Consider the following 21,983-nt stretch of genomic DNA (forward strand, 5'->3'; position numbering starts at 1 on the left):
ATACTCTTTATTGAATTCAGTTGTTTTTATTGAATTGTTGGATTATATTTATCCGAATGAATAAAATTCTATATTACAATTTATTTAATAAAACATATGATTCCTACTTATTAGTTAGCCATTTGTCTTGTAAACAATAAACAGCAAGAAGTAACTGATTTGTTGAGATTTGAAAATTACAATGAATAGAAGAAAATTATGTGAAAAATTTCTAGATATACATGAGGGTTTGGCTTCTACTTTCTTCACAAAAGCAGTTGCTCACTGCTATGCATTTAATCTATAAATATTGTAACATAACTTATTTCTGATGTGTAGGTCTGGGCCATAGTTGGATTTATTTAGTAATGTTATTGATAAATTTGTAATTAAAAATTGTAATGTAATATTCTTGTTAATGTTTTATCATTATTCTTTCGTATGATTAATATATAATATTGAATTTGGATAATATATATTGAATAGTTCGATAATAACAATTGAGTAATGAGAGTTAATCTGATTATCCCTCAGATGCTCAGCAACCACTAGTTTTGCAAGTTATTTTTTTTGCATGAGTTCTAGTATTTTTCCAGTTTATTATTCAAATTCTACATACTTCGGTAAAAAAAAACGATATAGTTTTTATTACATATATGTATTAGGCTATACTATATTTGCAATTACATAAAATTCCAAAAGGCTAACTAGGCTAACTATCGACAACAAAAGAGTAGAGTAGGCTATAATAAGCGGACCCAGTTTTACACATTAATATTGACAAATGACAATATTTAATTATAACCAGTTACATAATATAACCAACCAATACTGATTAATTAATTTTAACAATATAATTAAATATAATCTGTATCAAATGTAAACACTTTTTAATATATTAAAAGCAATATTTGACTTTTTAAATAAGTGACTTTATAAAATTTTAAATGATTTAGAAAACTTTATCAAATTGCTATAAAAGATGATAAAACATCTTTATTGACTAATGGTAGCAAGAACAGTGACATATATGTTTTCTTTGTTTCACAAGCAGTCATATTTATCTTAAAAATAAATAAGGTAAGTAAATGTTATTGTTTTTTTTGTTTTTTTTTTTGTTTTTTTGTAATTATATATTATATTTTTATTATATTAATATTTATACATAAATTTCTAAGATTGAAAACTAGCCAAACCATATTGTTCTTTGAAATATCTATTACGTTATTTGAACCAACATTTTGTTTCAGTCCCTTGGATGGCCATGAATATCGATAATTCCGCATGATCCGATAATCATCATTCAATAGGATGGTGGTCGCTTATTATACTGCATCTCAAATGATTTTATTTCCGGCAGTTTATAAATTTCTACTCAATAGTTAATTCAACTGACATTGTGGCCGCTTATTATACAGAAGTTGAGGGTTAACCTATACTTATACAGTATGTAAACTAACATAAGTTACATAAGAATAAACTATATGGTTAAATAATTTTATGTAAAATCAATATTAAATGTATACAAGTTATTTAAAACAAGGCCTTCCATAATAAGTCTAATTACCACTATTAAAGTTTCTTTAGTTAATACTTACATTTCCTTCAGTTTACACACAGCCATGACTGTTTAATTTTGAAAATGTGGATGGTGAACAATAAACACTACTATTGTAAAAATATCAAGACGGATGAATAGAACATGATTAGCTTTCCCAAATGAACCACAACAAATATACTTAAAATTACTTAAACTTTATGATTACAAACTTTTAAGGTTAAATTAACACGAGCTCACTCTAACACCTATACTAGCATGCATGCATTGCATTGAAGAACGTAAACAAACAGTACACATTCGTGTAGAAAAAAAAAACAGTTCTGTATCTAAGCACAAGTTATATTACATGCTTGCCCGGTGACATGAGGGGTCACCGGTGACGGGATTAGCCAGCAGCAACTAATCGAAATCAAATATCGTTCGTCAAGGATTAAAATTAATAATTTAATCCCTATCTTATATACACCATTATATTAAATACAAAAATACAGAAAAGCAAATATCTATACAAAACTAAATTTTATATACTGCCCTTTGTAGTACACATTAGGTGTATTGACAAAATAAATAAAAAGATTGCTTGCGTGCAAATAATACGTCCAAGGACTTTGTCAAAATAAAATCAAAAGTAAACAAAATTATATTAAATTAACATCCCTGACCAGACTGTGTATATATTGCAACTAATGCAAAATTAAATGTGTTGATAATTGGAACTTAGTGAGTGCGCGTTGTCTAGTGTATAATAAAAGAAGCAATGATGGTAAAATGTATATTGCAGAAAAGTATTTAACATATTGTATTGAGTACACTGAACAAATAAAATATAAACATTTTAAAATTCAATTCATTCACTAAGTTGCCAAACCGAACAACTATTAAGTCTGACCAGTTATCAATAATTCCAACCTTAACTAATTAATGAGGTAATGTAAAGATAGATACAAATTTGGATTTAAACGCTACATGTTTATATGTTACAGCTTTATATCCATTGACGGTTTTCTAAACGTTCTAAAGAAAATTCGTGTAAATTAATATTAAAACAGTTACAAAGTTAGGAATTAACTATTTCGAGATTGCACTCTAGAACGTAACATCGTTTTATTTTAGGATTTCGTGGATCAATATCTAATTCAAGTTATGTCCTATACTATCATAACTCTTATACTTCGATTGTCGAAACTGCTATTTTCACCACTATCATGCTTAAATATCGAATATATATGTAACGTTGCAATTGTAAAGTTTAATAGTTAAATTCTGATGATGTTTGGATTTTAGTATTCAATAATCCCACTTATAAACATTTCTTTGGTAGAAAATAATAATTCGACTTTACTCACCCTGCTTAAGCGCACGGTAAGTTTGAAACATGATTTTAGATGACATATTGTAACACATCACTATGGTTTTCCATTTGTTGTTCAATATTTTAAATGAAAACAAGGAAATTTAATCCAAGATTAGATTTATTCCACAAGCTGAAGAGATATCCACACCGAAAATAAAGGATACAGATTACATACTTGAAGAAAACTTCACAATGACTGAGTTAATTGCAATTCTAAAAACAAAGAAAAAATATACTGCTCCAGGAAATGACCTCATTTTTTATAGTACGATTACTCACGTACCTGAGGAGGCCTTAAACGTACTACTGAATATACAGGGTGATTCATAAAAGGTGTGCAATATTTCAGGACTTGATACAGGTCATCAGAACAAGGAAAAAACTCCATTGCACATGGGTCCGGAAACGTACCCAACAGATTAACAACCGAGATCAGCTGATGGGACTAGTAGAGGCAGCATGTAATATGGTACGCAATGACAACAATGTATTGCCACGAGTCTACCAGTCCCTCATACGCAGATGTCAAGCCTGCATTAGAGCAAGAGGAGGCCATTTTGAACATCTTCTCTAAATATGAGTTATTGTTTGTTATTTTATCTTCTCATTTGTTACTATTTGTTATATGTGAAAGTTAATTAAAAATGTAAATTAAACATTTTTATTTCAATGCTAAATTGTGTACTTGTAATAGGTTTAAACAAAAAATCACAGTTTTGTTAATAATTTGAATATTAGTGCAAAAAAGATGTTGTCGTTTTTATAAGTAAATAGCGCACATTTTTTCCATTTAAAAGTTTTATTTTAAATAAAAGCCCTACAAGTTATGATTATTTAAAGAATTTATCTGTCCACCATTTTCTGACAAAATGAGCAAAATTAAGTTTATTTTGTTCCATTTTAGAAAAAGATACCTAAAGTAAGCGTACCAAATTTCAACTCGTTATCTCTTGTAGTTTGTTATTTATGATGGTTTACAAGAAAAACACAAACAGACAGACAGACAGTAAACGGTACGTTTCCGGACCCATGTGCAATGGAGTTTTTTCCTTGTTTTGATGACCTGTATCAAGTCCTGAAATATTGCACACCTTTTATGAATCACCCTGTATATAATAATATTTGGAATGACAACCTAAGCTTACCACAAAAATGGAAAGATATAAAAGTTATAGTTCTGCTTAAACCAGGTAAAGGGAAAAATCATGAGGAATCATACCTTCTTTGATTTCCTTTTTTAATAAGGTGATGAATGACATGATAAAGAAAAGACTAGAATGGTAGTAGAGAAATACAATCTGATTCCCTCAACTCAGTATGGATTTAGGAGAAACAAAGGATGCGCCGACTATCTACTAAACTTAATACTGGATATGGAACCTGCTTGAACCTTTAACGAACATTAGTATTAACAAGTTTAGACATATCATGAGCATTTGATAGTGTATATTTACTCTAGCTATTTGGAAAAATGTACATTTATCGTATTCCCGAAAAGTTTATCAATCATTGTCAAAAGTGGCTTGTGGATAGATCACTTAATTTGGTTTTGATCCAAGGCATCATATCTAGATTGACCTGTAGAGGTCTACCTCAAGGAAGCACCTTGAGCCCCTTGCTATTCTCACTATATTTGGCAAAAATAAACAACTATTTGCCTGAAGGAGTCATCTACCTACAATATGCAGATGATGTGGTAACTCAAGTAATAAGAACATCGATCAAGTACTGATTAAATGCAGACTGCACTCACAAATATTGATAACTTGTTCAATAATATGAGCTTTAGTTTAAGTGTGAATAAATGCAAAGCTATGGCCTGTATCTAGAAAGAAGAGGATAAACAATGTTGTAAATCTTAAAGTTGAAGGTCAACAACTCTCAATTGAGTCAATAATTAAAATGCTCGTATAACGATCGATAATCAATTAAAATTTGATGAACACATAAACAACTTAACAAACCAATGCAGTAAAGATCTGAATATCATCAAGACCTGTGGAATAAATGGTGTTAATCCTCATTTCGCACTTACAGTTTATAAAAGCTGAATAAGATCTAAACTTGATTACTGCTCGTTCCTGTTTGGGAACTGTTCAGAACATAGATTGATTGAAATAGAAAAATTCAAAACCAATCACTGAGGATAGCTTTAGGATCCCTCAAATCATCTCCTATAATCGCCTTACAATCTGAATCAGTTTTAGAATCTTTAAACCTGCGAAGAAAAGTTTTAACGGAAAGACTTGTGTATAAAACTATCACAGATATTGATAACCAAAATCGATACAGATACCTACACCTACAACTACTGATCAACATAAACTCTTACTGGAACTGTTAAACAGACTCCACTCTATATTGAGACCATAGATTCCATGGTTAACTTCATCCCGGACTTTCCTTAAATAATAAATCAGAAAAAAATTCAGACCTACTGATTCGGAAATTTCCCCTCAGCTAGCAAACATTTCCATGACAAATTTTTAACTAAGAAAGATAACTCCCCGGAATTGTTTCAACAGACATTTAACCAAATGATCAACTTAACCTGTAGAGACAGGATCAAAATATTTACAGACGGGTCTAAAATAGGCGAAGGTACAGGAGCAGCTGTTTTGATACCACAAATGAATGTGGAAAAGTAATATAAACTTTCACCAAATGCATCGATTTATACGACTGAGCCTTTTGCTCTGTACATGTGCTCTCAGCTTACGAATAATCTCCCCACCTATGGCATATTAATCTGCAGTGTTTCTCTTTCTGCCATCAAATCACTATAAAGTACACGTGATGGCATAATAGAAGATAACATGACCCTGGAAATAATAATAAACTGTTCAGACTCCAAGAACAGAATAACCTTTCAGTGGATACCTAGCCACGTGGGTTTGAAATATAATGAAATGGTTGACAAGCTCGCAAAAGAAGCAGTGGTAAGTGGAATATCTGTTCAAGTCATCGCCCTTCCATTAACCGACCTCAAATCGTTCCAAAAAAGGAAGATTCTTGAAGAAAAAAAAACAACTTATTGCTAAATACAACAAAGGCCAGTTGGTATAGGAGTATACAACTTATTAGTCCTTTATTGCCATGGTACCACGATATGAGACTTAGCAGAAGGGAAATAGTAAATAAATCAGACTAAGAATAGGACATATTGTCACAGTGAACAATACTCTTCATCTAATGAAACTATTTCACTCCTCTGTGCTTAAATTGTACTGCAGAAGTGAATGCGGATTATCTACTAATAAAATGTCCACAATTTGACTATGCAAGGAACTCATGTTTCCAACAAATTAAAAGAATACCGGATGACGATACCCCAGAAAAACTCAAAAAATTGTATCCTGTTTTGATGCAACTTTATATAAGGAAATAAGACGATTTCTGACAACCATAAAAAGAAACATGTAGCCTAATCGAGGAATAATTATCAAAGGCCATCGTAGATAAAATCTGTGCAAACATTTTTTTAAAGTGAAAATTGTTTTAATGGTGTAATTCCAAGTCAGCCGTAAGGCATTTAGATACAACAAAAAATTTCTTGTTAACAATTTATTTTTAAACACCTGAACTTGCCAGATATCACACCCATTGCTGATACTATTCAGAATCTTTTACGCCAAGAACAAAAGTCAAAGACAATTTCAGAACAAGTGAACTTCGAGTTCTCATGCATAAAATCCAGGCTGTCAATTTGTGGTCAAAAGAAAATTGTAAGAAAAACAGTTTAGCTAGCATATTTACTGCTATTCGTTAGTCACCCACACTACATCATACCACCACCTGTGTCAAGTGACTAGGAGTGTTGTGTCGGCTGTATAGTGAGTCATAGAGTAAGTGATTCTCTGAGTTGTCAATGTAGTAATTCAAAATAGTATTTTGGGAAAAGTAAAATTACAACAATATAATAATGTAACCAATTTGGGAGTCTTTGTATTACAGGTTTTATGGTTCTGTTATTTGATCAACTACGTACATGTTTTTCTTATTTTGACTCCTATCGTTTATCTAGGGTATACAGAAATAGACTTCCCGATTTCAACTTTCAAGCAAGTAAATAGCGATTATAATAACATCAACCTTTTTGGGCAGTCGAAACATGTAATTTAGAGAACTTTTGCATTGTTCACAAATTGTTTTATTAATGTAATTTGGGGTCGTATTTTGGTATTACTTTTTTAAAGCTTCTATAGCATACCTCAGAGGAAAAGTAGAGATGAAAAGGAATAAAACCATTCCATCAAAGAAATACATTGACAGTTAAGCCTGATAAAGTAATAGAATCCAAATTAGTAGGCCCAATAGAATATTAACCATATGTAGTCATGCTACTTTGTAAATAAACCATGTTGTCATGACTTTTAGAGAGTTAAATATTCAAAAGTATTCAAATAACCTTGTCCAAAATGTTAATTAGTACTAAAAAACAGATTTAACCCTTTAAGTGCTGACTACGTTTACCTGTGTTGTAACCTTTAGGAGTTACAGACCTATATGATCAACCCTTTAAGTGTCACTGGCATTTTTCCAAGTCATATGCATAAAGTGTCGTGCTGTTTTTTTTTTCATATGTGTAAGCTTTTGGAAAAAAGATGTAAAATAACTATCTAACAGATTTGCATAATTTTGTTGTTTTTATTTCTAATTAAATGCAGAATATGAGGCATACCATTACAAACAAAATTTGCTTGATACAAATATAAACATTTCAGTTTTTACAATTCTAAATAAAACCCATGTATAATATATGATTCTACAATAAAAACAAACATGGCATTATATGTATAAACAAAATGCTGTTCGGTACTGACATTGGGTTGGTACGATAAGCGGACCCGGTTACTTTACCTCCGACATTTTATAAATTGTACTTAATTTGTCAGAGTTTAGAAATTACGTAGTAATGGTGTAGTTTTTACAATATATCAAATAAAACATCAAGATAACACAAATAAATATGATTAATACATGAAGTGACAAATACTTGCTAATATGTTTACATTTACTAAATAATAACCCTAATATATTTACACTGAAAACTCAAGTTTTTCGCTTGGACATAACTCAAATCACTACATGGTAAATATTAAGATCAGCGACTACCGCTCCGATCGCCGTAAGGTTTTTCGTACTAACACAGGTTAACGTAATTTCACCGAAAAAAATAGTCCCGATTATCGCTAACATATAAAAACCAGTTTTACGGCAGTACAATGTTGGCAATACAAAACACATAAATAACAAGATTTTCGACTATCAAACTAAAAACAATGGCCGACCATGGACGTTTTGATGAATTGACAGTAGCCACGTGACAAACAGGAAGGTTTCCGATTGGCCGGACGGGTCACGTGACCTATAGGACGGCTTCGATTGACCGCCAGACGTACACAAACAAACCCACATGGACAAGGAATAATTAGTGAAGTTATTGACATGGCTTGCGATGGTTCTTGTCACACGCTAAAAAGACCCTAGCTTGCCTATTCAAAATTCAGATCACGCGATGCTTGCCCGCTGCGCAGCGCTTCGCGCTGCTTGCTCTTTTAGAAAAAAAATTAACTCGAGCTTGCAAAGTCCAAGCCCAGATCACGCATGACTGCTTACACACACAACACTCAGACAGAACTAACGCAGGTTTCATTACAGGCAAAAGATAAGCGGCGCGCGTTTATTACTGATAAGATAAGACGAGTTTATACTAGAATTAGTACATGGACTACTACCCTACGAACTAATAACACCAAAAAAACGAATAAATGCATTGTCAGTCAGGTTATTCAAATTTTATTTTATCCAAAATTTTTTTTGGGGGGGGGGAGTAAACGGCTACGGCGATAATCGGGACTACTTTTTTCGGTGAAATTACGTGCCCTACGAACTAATAACACCAAAAAAAACGAATAAATGCACTGTCAGTCAGGTTTTTTTAATTTTATTTTTTCCAAAAATTTTTTTTGGGGGGGGGGAGTAAACGGCTACGGCGATAATCGGGACTATTTTTTTCGGTGAAATTACATTAACCTGTGTTAGAATGCAAAAAATTACGGCGATCGGAGCGGTAGTCGCTGAGCTTAAGAAGTACCCACTACATTACTTTTATAAAGAAATACGGTAAAACATTGTATAAGTTACTATTTTAGTTTTTATTTACTCAAATGCTTGGTTATCAGGACTTAAACAACAAGAAAGGTTGTTATGCAACACGGTACTCGTCCACTATGTCGTGTGACTGGAAGACAAAATTATCACATAGGTACTTTGGTATTATCGCAGCCTCCTACTTTTGGACGAGTTTTCCTTATCAGGGACCAAAATAAACTTCATTATTCATTCCTAATACTTTCCTTCTTCCATAATGAGTCGAAAAATACTCGATTACTCGTCATACTTCCAATCTCCACGTCATCTCCAAATACACCTAACTGATCACCTTTCATTTTCGAATAATAAAACGTTGTTCTTTTAGTTTTTGCTTTTAATTATTGTCATAATAACTTGTAAATTTTAAAATAGGTTAAAGAAAGTCTGTTCTTTTTAATACTGTAATTTATTTTGTCCCCGGCAAAACTCATTAAAAAATAGTGACCAACAACATATGTTTCACGTATTAAGTAGTAGAGAAATAACGTAAAACTCTTATTTATCGATAGTTTGGAACCTATTGAATGCAGCTATCTGGTTATTTAGTCAAAATAATCTTGTACTATATAAAATATTATTGAAGTACGAAACGTCAAAATTTGCGGCATTTTATCCACTTTTCGTACCATCAAAATTAGCGATGCTGTGGCAATCAAATGGTTAAAAAAAAGCTAAGTCTGTTGTTTGTCAAGATGAGACTTTAATAAACGGCCTAAAGTTGTTATTCAATCATCATTATTGAACGATTCGGTATATAACCCAACTTTGATATTATATAATAATCGTACAAGAATGATTATACATTAACATGAATAAAACATTACAACAACAAAATAACTTAACAATAGGATTAAAAATAACAAAACCTACTTTAACCTTGACCACATGTTAGAGGTACTTTACAATACTTAAAGCTTGCCTGGCTAGCTGTGAGCAAACGCTTTTGTGAAATGGAGGAAAGGATCCTTACAGGCACAGTTCTCTGCAGAGTAATTCTGAGTAATTACTTGGTCAACCCCAAACTTTTCATATTTTACTACAATAATCTAGAGATGTATGTGAAAAAAAAAACATAATTTAGGCCCCGGAAAGTTAACGTAAATGAAAAATAATACCAAAATGAGCAGAATTTTGATCTAAATGAACAATGTTTTACTTAAATTTCGAGCCACAAATTAATTAGTTGTTATCGAGTTGAGATGAGTGCCTCCGGCCATCAGCGCGGGCTTCGGCAGCACCTAGGTGATGTTTTTCTGATCTTTAATTGAAACCGTGAAACTAAGTAACGTGTTCTCATACCCATCACGTACAAAAGGATTATCGGAGGAACCGCTAGCCATAACAGTACTGTCACAACTGGCCTTCCACAAGCCACTGTTATCGCTTTGAACCTTATTATCGCTCAGCAACCTGTAGGATGGCCTTGCAGGGCTTGAATGATATGTTTCTTGCTTTCTGAGAACATTCTTATGACCATAGTAAAATATGAAAAAGTTTGGGGTTGACCAAGTAATTGCTCAGAATTATCCTCTGCGATACAAACAGTTTACAAAGATAGTCTGCTAGAGAGTCTGCCGATATTCCACTCCTCAATTTCTATGACCGCTCACCAAGAACTTTCAATCTCATATTAATCGCAATTTTTGAAATCACCTAAAAATAGATATTGTTCGTTGTTTATTGTTTACTAGCGGGCCCGGCGCGCTTTGCTGCGCATTTCAATAATTTTTTGCAAAAGTTGCCCGCGGCTTCGCACGCAATTTCCCGTTGAAAACAATACACTATATTCACTTATTCTTTTTCTATCACATTCTAAACATTGCTGAGATAATTGATAGTCGTTCCATCGTGAGCCTCTTGGGCGTATTATGAAGGTATGTACCATATTCCTGCCTCTATCTAGCTGTTACCTACGGCTTCGCACGCAAATCTTAAGAACCGAAGTCCTTATATTACTTAATAAATTTTTTTTTTTTTACTATAATAAATTTTAGATTAAATTAGTTATATCTCCGATGCCACGATTGAGCTTGCTTTGTTGTCTCGATCGAGAGAATATGTACACACGGAGTTTTGAGAACCATACTTCTGTCAAAAAAAACAACTAAGGTTGATTTTATAACATTCTTTATATTTGTAGCCAACGTAAGATAGTAATTATGATATCTGCATTACTCTTCTGATCAAGCATGAGCATGGTTTATATTAAATAAATATTGCAGTTAAAGGTGAATTTTTACGTCAAATTTGAATTGTATTATCTGGATAGTAAAGTCTATGTTTAACAGTGATTGCAAAAACAGTTTAAACAAAATTTGTCGTTTCTCTTAAGCTTACTCTATGCTTTAAAACTATAAGTGTAATATATGTTTACAAAGAACAGCTGATTAAAAATTTGAAAAGACGTTAACATATGTTTGCTGCAATGCATTTCTTATGGGTATTTCTGTAACCAGTGGGGCGGAATCCTGAATCGGGAAAGGGATGGGCATAGCTTATAAACCTTCTCCGTGGAAAAATACATATACGTACAAATTTTCATCATGATCGGTCCAATAGTTCACGATTCCATAAAGGACAAACATACAAACATTCATTTTTATATATATAGATGCTTGACATTATTATAATTTATCAATAATTAATGTTGGAGTCATATGTTAAATTAAATAAATTGTAATCTAAAATTATTATTAATTTGATGGTAACAATAGATACATGCAATAAAAACAACCAAGCAATGAGTGTAGACCGCTTATTAAAGTCTACCCTTTATCATTACATATTACAAAATAACATGTTGAGTTATTACGTTCCTGTATCCTATTACCGTGGTAGCATGTTAGTATAAAAAAATTTAACTAACTCACTGCAATATAACTGATAAACTAATAAATTTACTAACAGGTTAATTAAAATTGGAACGACTACAACACAATTATTGCGTTATGCGAAGTCCTTATCTACTATTTATTATTAGGCTTTACATACTACGTATCGTAAATATAAAAATTTAAAGATAACCTTAACAAGTGCTCACTGATCTTAGCTTGAATTTGGGTAATATCTTGAGTTTTATTTTGCCAGAAGTGCAGGGCGGAGCCCTCACTGATGGCCAGGGGCATTTCTGATCGGTATTTTCCCCACATCAGATCACATCTCAGAACGTCCAACTTATCTGATATTAGATCATACTTTAAGATTTAGGTCATGATCTAAGATCAGGAAAGTACCGATCGGAAGTGCTTCTGGCCATCAGTGTGGGCTTCGATGGTGCCCCTCACTGCTAGCGAAAAAGAAAAAACATCCCTTGTGATAGTACCCTAATTCAAGCACTTGTAAAGGATGTTTAACTTTTTTCTTTTTTTTTTGTTCTCAGCTATGTAGGCTTCGATGTACACTAGTTTATTTTCAAAGTACACCCACTGTTTCGTATCTATACATTATTGGCCCTCCCCAGGATTTGAGCCCTTGATCTCTCTCAGTTAGAGAGCCGAGACTATAACCATTAGTCTACGGAGGAGGACATGTTAAACATTTGTATTACTAATAACGTATTGACGATAACCTAATCTAAACCTACTTATATCGCAGAATAACATTGTATAGGATAATATTTCCATTCCAAGCCTCATTGCTTCCACGAAATGGCCACGGGTGTTACTGGTTACAGAGTAACCCCCACAAAAAAACAAATTTATGAGAATAATCATTCAGTTCAGCTGTTACTGAAACAACAGTATCTTGGCAATAAGTTGCCACTGAATTACCTTTTACAAACACTGCAGATCTGTAAAGGTAGCAAGTACAATAGTTATGCACATGTTTTATTTGTGTCAGTCACGGTTATCCTTTTAAAATAGCAAAACGTAAATATTATACTGTTTTGTTAGTTAATTTGGTTTAAGTAGTAGTAGCAAGGATTCTTTTATCATGAATATCGATGATTTGATATTATCTATCACTCGAGTGTTGGATGCTTATTTACTGCAGCCTACTAAAGTAAAGTAAAAACAACTTATTTAAATTATATACAACAACAAAATAACTTGTGAAAAGAGTTATGCGCTTAAGCAATGTAAATTCCAGCTGATGATATGCATATTTAAATCATCTTTAGTCTAGCAACAGTCTTTAGGAGTAACAGTAGAGATGGCATGAAGGTAAATAAAAGTGCAATTTTATATTTTTTTGTTAAAAAGTACATAGTGAAATATCATACTTTACAGAAACTATGGTGTTTGCTGACCTAAACTTTTACAGCTCGATATCAGGACTACCTAGCAGCCCGCTGACATCGCTTGGCACGATGTCAGCATGTGGAGGGTTAAGAGAGTTTAGTACCTAAGTTAACAAAATTAACCCTCCTGCTCATAGAATTCCAGTCACTCACAGTGCTACTTAACTCTCTGAATTCACTACACCAGCTCGGAACGAGTGACTAGCAGTTCCTGAAACTGACACAGCTCTTGTCATTATTTATTATTTGTTATTCAGGGGGAACTTTAGTAATTGGGGTACACTTGTTATTCGATTTTTATTATCAAATTATTCGATATATTATCCAACTTCGATATTATATAATAATCGTACGTGACAGGAATTATGATACATTTACAACAATAATTTCCATTAATTACGACTTTTAATGAAATAAGTAATAAATGAGATAAGTAATTTAATAACATTGCCAAATAACAAAACCAACTAAGGCCTAGGCATAAGAAAAATGTTATAGTATTTATGGCTTGCCTGGATAGCAGTGAGCAACTGCTTTTGTGTAATGAAGGAAATGATTCTCTCCATCAGATATCAGGTGTCAAATCCTCATGTTGAAGCCACTTAAACACATCTCGTCAAATAGTTCACATAATTTCCTTTTACAGGCTTCATCTACATTTTCAAATTCTCAAAACATTAGGTACGGTACTTCTTGCTGTTTATTGTTTACATTAAAAATTACTGTAACTAATAAGTTTAAATCATACGTTTGTTAAGTTAAATAAATTGTGATATCGAATTGTTCATGCGGATAAAAACAATCAAACCATTCATTAAAAACGAGTATAGGCCGCTTATTAAAGTCTACCACTCAATCCTAATAAAAAATATTAAAACAAATAAATCATAAAACACCAGGGAGAGGGCAGACAGATGGGTGGAAGCAGAGGATGGTGTTGCCAAGCTTAAGCTGTCGGTTGGGCAGATGCAGTCTCAAGGTCATCTACACTAGACATCGTGGACACTACCATCACTCCTGACATCGCTGTGTTCACTCAGAACAATGTTGTCAACAATATCACCATCACTAGAATTGTCACCATTACAATGCATTAGAAAATCAATTTCACTATCGCGAAACGCACAACTTGACTTGGTCATGTTTTCTGCTCAACTAATCTTCGTCTGCATTATAGGAGTAAGACGATCAATATTTTCACGGATAATCAGGCAGCTGATGGTGCTGGACTCTTGTGTGTTCAAATCCAAATTTGTCTGGGATTGCTAACAGGTTGTTTCTTCCCTTGCCAGAATCAACAATGTGACTGTTTGTTGGGTTTCCAGGCCCTCAACCGCTCTGCGGTATTCCAAGGTGTGAATTCTTTGAGGCTGTCTCAAAATGGGTTCGCGCTGAACATGAGAGAAGGTGAAGGTTGAATCCGGGCATGAGAATGAGCAGAATGGTACAACAGTCGCTTTCCTCCAGAGTGGCGTCTGACCTCTCACTAAGTAGATCAATGTCTTCTCGGGTTATAGGTCTGATCACGGGACATGGTCACCTGAGGAAGCTTCTTCACAGAGTCGGCATCCTTCAGGAGGATCCGCTCTGTAGAATGTGTGATGAGTAGGATGAAACTGCCGAGCACTTGCTCTTTGATTGTCGTACAATAGCAAGGGAGTGGTATGCTATCTTTGGTAGTTTGGACAAGGATGATGAATTTCCCCAGGAGGACCTGAGTGGTTGTTTTCGGCGGTTTGTGGAACTGCTGAAATCATAGACTGGTAGGCCTCATGGTGTGCTTCTGGAGTGTGCAAAAGGCCGTTGAGGCTTAAGTGCATCGCAGTAGGCAGCCCCATAGAAGAAGAAGAAGAGAACCAAAATGTAAAACAAAAACGTTATTACAGAAAGGTTTAGAAAAAAACAAGTCTCAAATTCAAATTAACTTTATTCATGATTTACTTTATCAATGTACTTGTACAGTATAGATACAGAATATTATTACTATTATATTACAATACGTCTATCTAGTAATTACATAAATCATTAAATAAAGAAGTTTACTCCAACATATTATTTAAATGATAACAGTGATTTTATAGTTAGACTACTATTTAGTCTCCTTGTAGATAAACAATAGTAATAATATAGAATATTGCTGCTAGAACACAGCACTTGATAGAAGAAGATAATAAAGCAGTGCAAGTCGATCTGAGTATTGTGTTCCTCTGTGCTGGTGATTCACACAAATTCTGCCTGTGATAGGCTTCACACACACTACGCTGATCTGAAAGGAATTTATAAAAAGTCCATAGAGGATGCAAAATTGGCACATAATGCAGCGAAAATAGAAAATAGTAAAAAACAAATGTAAGACTGCTTGGAACTTAATAAAAGAAAATACAAATAAACTTTCCGTCTCAACCAGACATAAATATCACCCAGATCAGTTCAACAACTTTTTTATTAGTTCAGTTTAAGCAAATAAAGGATAGTATTGAAAGGCCTAATATTGATAGTATGAGCTTTATTATAAATCACCATATTGAAAGAAAAAGATTTTACTTTTACAGAAGTCTCAACTGAAGATGTCACTAAAGCTGTCAAAAGACTTAAAAACTCAGAAAGCAAAGATATTTTTAATTTGTCTAATAATTTGTTTAAAAAAATTTGTCATACATTTTTGAAGCCTTTAAACTGTATGTATTAATAAATGTTTGAATGAAGGGGTTTTCCCTCAGGAATTGAAAAACTGTCAAGATTGTGTCCAATTTTTAAGAAAGGGCCTAGAGATCTACCTGAAAGCTATCGCCCTATATCAATTGTACCGGTACTGTCAAAAATTATAGAAATCTTAGTACATGATCAACTTGTTGCCTATCTAGAAAATAATAAAACTATCTTAATTCATCCACAGTTTGGCTTTAGGAGAAATAAATGTACCATTGATGTTGTTGACACATTAATTAGAGAAGTCCTTGATGTTTTTGAGGATGGATCCTTTGCTCAAGTCACTCTCTGTGACTTGAGCAAGGCATTTGACTGCGTTGAACATAATAAACTAATATTGAAACTTAACTATTATGGCATTACTGGTATTTCTGCTAAGTTTTTTCAAGAATACTTAAAAAATCGGAGGCAAAAAGTTCTTATTAATGGAAGCTGGTCCAATGAGTTAGTGGTTGAGAGTGGAGTGCCCCAGGGTTCGTCTTGGGCCCCCTTTTATTCCTACTACACATAAATGATCTTCCTACTGCTGTTAAGGCCAAATCTCTGTTATATGCAGATGACACAACCTTTTTAAATAGTCATACAGACTTTGCAGCATTAAAAGGACCTTGTGAATGAAAACAGTCGAAGAAGCTTCATTGTGGTTCAGGTCAAATGGCTTTTTATTAAATGAATTAAAAACCCAAAATATTTTATTCACCTTAAGACGAACTCCTCAATATGATATAATAAAATGATTTCTCTTCTTGTGTAAAATTTCTAGGTATTTTTATTGACAAAAATTTAACATGGAATCCTCATATTGAATATATTTTCCAAGAGATTATCCCGTGTAATTTTTTTACTAAAACGAATAATGAAATATGTGCCTGAAAGCTATATAAAATGTGCTTACTATGCATTTTTTCAATCTATAATAAGGTACGGTTTAGTAATATGGGGTAATAGCACTAAAATCAATGAAATTCTTATATTACAAAAAAAGGCACAGTTAGGGTATAAGCACAAGCACAACCACTGGACCATTGCAAACCACTTTTCATAAAACTAGAATTGCAAACTGTTATTAACCTATATATATTTGACTCAGTATTATACATTATGAAATATATTCAATCTCAAACTTTTAGCAGAGATCTACATAGCCATAATACCAGAAATAAAAATAATATTGTAATGCAACATTGTAGGCTAAGCAAAACCCAACAAAGTCATATTTTAATTTCCCAAAAGATTTACAACAAATTGATAGGTCTAGTTAATAAGTATTCTGTAAATATTTTTAAAACTTAAGCTATATATAACTGGTTATATACAGAACCCATTTTATGAACTTTCAGAGTTTTTTAGTATTAATGATATATATTTCTAGATTGTCCAATTGCATATTCCAATTTGTTAATCTAGTGGTTTAAAGCTTTCATCTGTATACTGGAATTATGTTTTATTTAACATCAAACCTAAAATATATGTACAGTATTTTTTATATTTTTATATATTAGAGTAATATCTCTTTTGACTATGCCACTTAGGTGTATTTATGACTTTGTCAATGCATTTTGTAAAATGACAATAAACATTATTCTATTCTATTCTATTCTATTCTATTCATCCAAGTCGATTCAAGTCTCGCATGTGGGTTAGGTTAAGCATATTTGTTTTTTGATTGTTTATGATTTTCTGTTTTATTTGCATTCAATAGTATACAACATTTAATGGTTATAAACTTAAGTCGTTTCAAAATACTTAACAAACACAACACTCCCTGTTGTGCCCTGTGTTTGACATGATTTCATGTTGTAGTTTACGTAATATTACATTTATTGTGATTTTATTTTCTTGTTGAGTTAACTATAAATTGGTAGCTTCGTTTGATAAAAACATATTGTGATAGATCTAAGCAAAAAAGAACTAGTAAGTAGATGCTTACATGGCAATTGACAAAACCCGAATGAGTTGGTAAAAGATGTAATTTGGTGCAGACTCTCAAAAACTAACTTTGCAACCTAAATACATTACAATTTGAAGTTTTTATGGTGTTGGCATTTTCAATGAAGGTATTTTTGCAAAGTGTGACGTTATGTACAAATTAGAGATAACTGCTGGGTCTTTCTTCTACAAAATGCAAAGGAGATGGGCATGGTATGAATTTTAAAAAGTAATGGGCACTTCAGAAATTAAAAAGAATTAATCATAGCAAGAAAATTGAGAAAAAAGAATAAAAAATCAGTTTGAAGCTCAGGATACAAAATTAAGACCTTCCTATAATGCATAGGTAGGATATATTACATACAAATTTCAGGTTTATGAAACAAATTTTTAATAAAGCTATTTTTCATAAGTTGAAATTTTACCTTTTTTCAGAAACGATAGTATCTAGAGTTTTCAAATGTGTACCATTGTATCACAGTATATCTGCCTTCACGTTTTAACATGGCCTTTTTTGTATATTTTGTTAACTAAAGAAACAGTAAAAAAAATATTTACTAAAACAGATGGTAACTTTTTAGAATTTAGAACAAAAATCAAAAAGCATGTATAGCTACAATACCTTTAAATCCCTGTGTTAAAAGTGTTATGAAGATTACAACATTATCATAATGGTTATTGAGAAAAGATACATAAAAATATCCAGGGAGTAGGAGGTACAGAACCCTCCTAAGTACAATTTTATACCCATAAATTTTAGAAAATTTATGTAGAGATCATGGAGTTAATAATTGATCTTTAGTAACAAAATGGAGGATATTTTTCAAGCAGCCTTTATATATTAGGCAACCTAGTTAGGTTACTTACTAGGAGACCTTAATTGTTTGTTTTTTTTATGAATTTTATTGTAACAAATGTTTATGTGAACACAATATTTTTATTGTCTACTTAGCAATACAGATTATTGTTATTGTATTAAAAAAGTATTGTATGAGTGTATGTTTACTTTCATTTGTTTTTTTCAGCAGAATTGACTGAGTGAGGAATAACTGGTGTACGGTATAACACATTTGTGTTAGAACCACTTTACTATGTACAACCAGTCAGGCTACCCTCCTCCATACCCAGGTATGACATTATACAGAAAGAACAATAATGGAAAATTGTCAATGTATTGTGTAACAAATTATATTTTTTAACAATATTTAGAAGATTAAAACACTTTTCCCAGTAGCTTTGAGCTACATTTATTGGATCTATACAACAAATGATATTTTTATTTCAGTTCAACATATATGTCAGTAGTCTAGTTATTTAACCCTTTCTGTGCCGTAGACGAATATACTCCAATGATAGACTTTAACCGAAATGCCAAAAATGATTATATCCCAATTATAGAGTGTGTGTCTTGCACAGTTTTTTAGTTCACATAAACCCTTCGGAATGGTAGGCACACATTTCGTGCTTATCACAGTTGACTAGGAAGTATTTTTAGAGGACCTACATTCCATGGCAGGCGTAGGGGTGTACCCTTTGCCTAACCCCATCCTCCTGCTGAATTGTTTTGCACTCCTACAGAACCACAACCAAATATATCCATCAGTCTATGTGATAAGATAAGATGATAGATCTTATCCATGCAACCTCATATAAGAAAATAATTGTAATAATTAGTAGTATATATGATTGTTCAGTAAAAAAAAATTGTATCATGAATTTGAATTTAGATCAAATTACAATATGGTAAATAGTCATTTTTAGATTATTAATAAATATGCTAATTTAAACTAAAATGCCCAGTTTTATATTTTTTTGCATTTACCCCTTATAGCATATTTATAATAAAAAATAGCTTTGAACTTAAAGAAAATTATATTTTATAGATGTCTTGGCATTAAAGGAAAATTATGGAATGCATTAGTGGTGTGCGAAGGGTTAAGTTTGTTGGTACAACAAATTTGTTATAACAAATAAAAATACTAAACATTATTTATTTAAACTCAATATTCTTTAATTACATAAGAAAGGAATAAAGATATCAGGATATCAAAAATAAAATACGTTCTTTCAGAGGAAACAAGTTTAATTGTTGTTACCTCAAATTACTTACAGACATTATTAGTCACAGATAATTTTAATTAATGCAGAAACAACATTATAATAATTTAAATATTAGTTTGATATTTTTTATTTATACATTAATACAAATGAAATATTTTATTTTTGGGAGAATTATACTCCAATCTTGTACTTATAGTCTCTCCAAGTGGTCAACTTGAGGTGAAACGAACTGGCAATTTTGTTTCTCTCTTTGAAAAAATTGCAGTTTTGGTTTTATAAGAAAACTATTCCCTGTATCCTAACAAAAACTAATACATAAAACACTGTTTGGGGGTGTTATTTATCAATCATTTTCCATACAAGAGCCCTGATCACTTTTTCTTCTGGGAGGTATTCCATGTCCTTAGACCCTGGAAGGTTACAGTTACACCACCTCTAGTTCTAGAAATAGACCACAGGTAGCTGCTATTTATTACATTGTCACTACTATAAATTTTATAAATTCCTAAAAAAAAGTAATGGTTGAATCAATTTAATTATATTTATTTCCCGGTTGGTGATTTGTTGTAGACGCTGGCTCTGGTCAGTATCCACCTGGCCCTGGCTACCCTGGCGCTCAAGGAGGCTATCCTCCTCCTTCTGTTGGTGAGTGATTTTTTATTTCTTAATATTTAAGAAATGTAACCGTTTAATTGTTATTTAAGCTATGAGCAGTTGGCTAGTAAAGTCTAAAAAAGAATGAACCCTTAAAGAATGGCATATGGACATGTCCATGCCATCGAAATTGCACTAAATGTGGCATACAGGAATTTTATTATTATTTTATTTTATTGTGTACATTATAATTCGTGGAAATGCTGCAAATGTATAAATGTGTTGATTTATGACCATTAGGAAGCAAATTGGATTGTGTGTTGTGTGAAAAGTATATAAAAAATCAGTGCAATATTCGATTGACATTTTGACTTAAATGCTAGGCATGGCATGTGGATATAACCATATGGCACACCCACACCACTTATATAGTGTGTCTACATGTAAAACCAGGACACATGTATGCTGCCCTGCTAAGCCAGAAAGCAGTAAGCGCCAAAATTAAGGATTTTGAGATTATAACTGATATATAGGTTTTGGGACCCAAGGAATTAAAAAATCGTAGTTAGAAAGCTGTATCTCCAAGCGTTATTGAGATATTAATGTCATGTATAACAATATCTCCATGCTAAAACCTTTATATATATATATATATATTCACAATTTTTTCGTGTTCTAAAATAGTTAAATAAAACTTTTTGCCAAATGTTTCACATATTAGTCAAATAATACATCTATACCAAATGTAAAATAGCTTATTAGTAGCAAATTTTTATCCTGAATACATAAATATATAATTTTAAAAGGTTATTTAGGTAAATTTATTGTGTTTATTCAAACAACAAAACACATGAGTTGTGTTCAGAACAACAAACACCACATTTGCGTCTCACACAAAACCACAGCTGGTGTAAAAGACGTAAAAACGAAATCCAAAGGCTACTAAATATGAAGATCAAGTCATGAGCTTTCGATTGGTATAACTTATAACTTTGTTTGGCCAGTAATAGTACCGTTAGGAAAAGTATTCATTTGAGTTCAAATAAGTAGTTGAACAACAAACTTGTATCGCTTTGTGTTGTGAAATATACTCGTATAATTTTGAAAAATATGTATTTTCAAAAACCTCTTTAAACAAATAACCTGTCCAAGTCTTCATTCAAAGTACTATTACCTTACTTAACTTTTTGTTTTAAAACCAAACCAAAAATAATCTATGATATTTTAAATATTTTATATAAACATATACTATTTAACACGTTTTTAAGAATAACATATTTATCTTGGAGTATGGTGTTGTATCTTTCACACGACTTGAACAAATATGTGGAAAGAAATACCTAATTATTTCAGAAAGTACAGGAATTGCAACAAAATGAAAATTTGTAATATTTCTTTTG

General features: G+C 32.1%; 2 protein-coding genes across 6 annotated transcripts in view; one reads left to right on the forward strand and one right to left on the reverse strand.

Moving 5' to 3' along the window:
* The window catches only part of LOC124362629 (transducin beta-like protein 3), a 31,478-nt gene extending 29,663 nt beyond the window's left edge, over window positions 1-1,815 (reverse strand). The window contains exon 1 of the mRNA XM_046817293.1: window positions 1,578-1,815. Coding sequence (XP_046673249.1) covers window positions 1,578-1,603 — 26 coding nt within the window. The 5' untranslated portion in view covers window positions 1,604-1,815. The remainder of the gene's footprint in view (window positions 1-1,577) is intronic.
* A 4,771-nt stretch (window positions 1,816-6,586) lies between these two features.
* Window positions 6,587-21,983, forward strand: part of LOC124362631 (phospholipid scramblase 2) — a 78,266-nt gene continuing 62,869 nt past the window's right edge. Inside the window, exons 1-3 of one of the 5 annotated variants that reach the window (XM_046817294.1) lie at window positions 6,587-6,739; window positions 18,954-19,056; window positions 20,560-20,634. In XM_046817294.1, coding sequence (XP_046673250.1) covers window positions 19,020-19,056; window positions 20,560-20,634 — 112 coding nt within the window. In that variant the 5' untranslated portion in view covers window positions 6,587-6,739; window positions 18,954-19,019. Of the gene's footprint in view, window positions 6,740-6,800; window positions 6,960-13,194; window positions 13,214-18,953; window positions 19,057-20,559; window positions 20,635-21,983 lie in introns of those variants that run through there. The other 4 variants (XM_046817295.1, XM_046817296.1, XM_046817297.1 and 1 more) reach the window with 4 other exon arrangements.

This window comes from Homalodisca vitripennis, chromosome 5 (genome assembly GCF_021130785.1).
Source record: "Homalodisca vitripennis isolate AUS2020 chromosome 5, UT_GWSS_2.1, whole genome shotgun sequence".
Lineage (NCBI taxonomy): Eukaryota > Metazoa > Arthropoda > Insecta > Hemiptera > Cicadellidae > Homalodisca > Homalodisca vitripennis.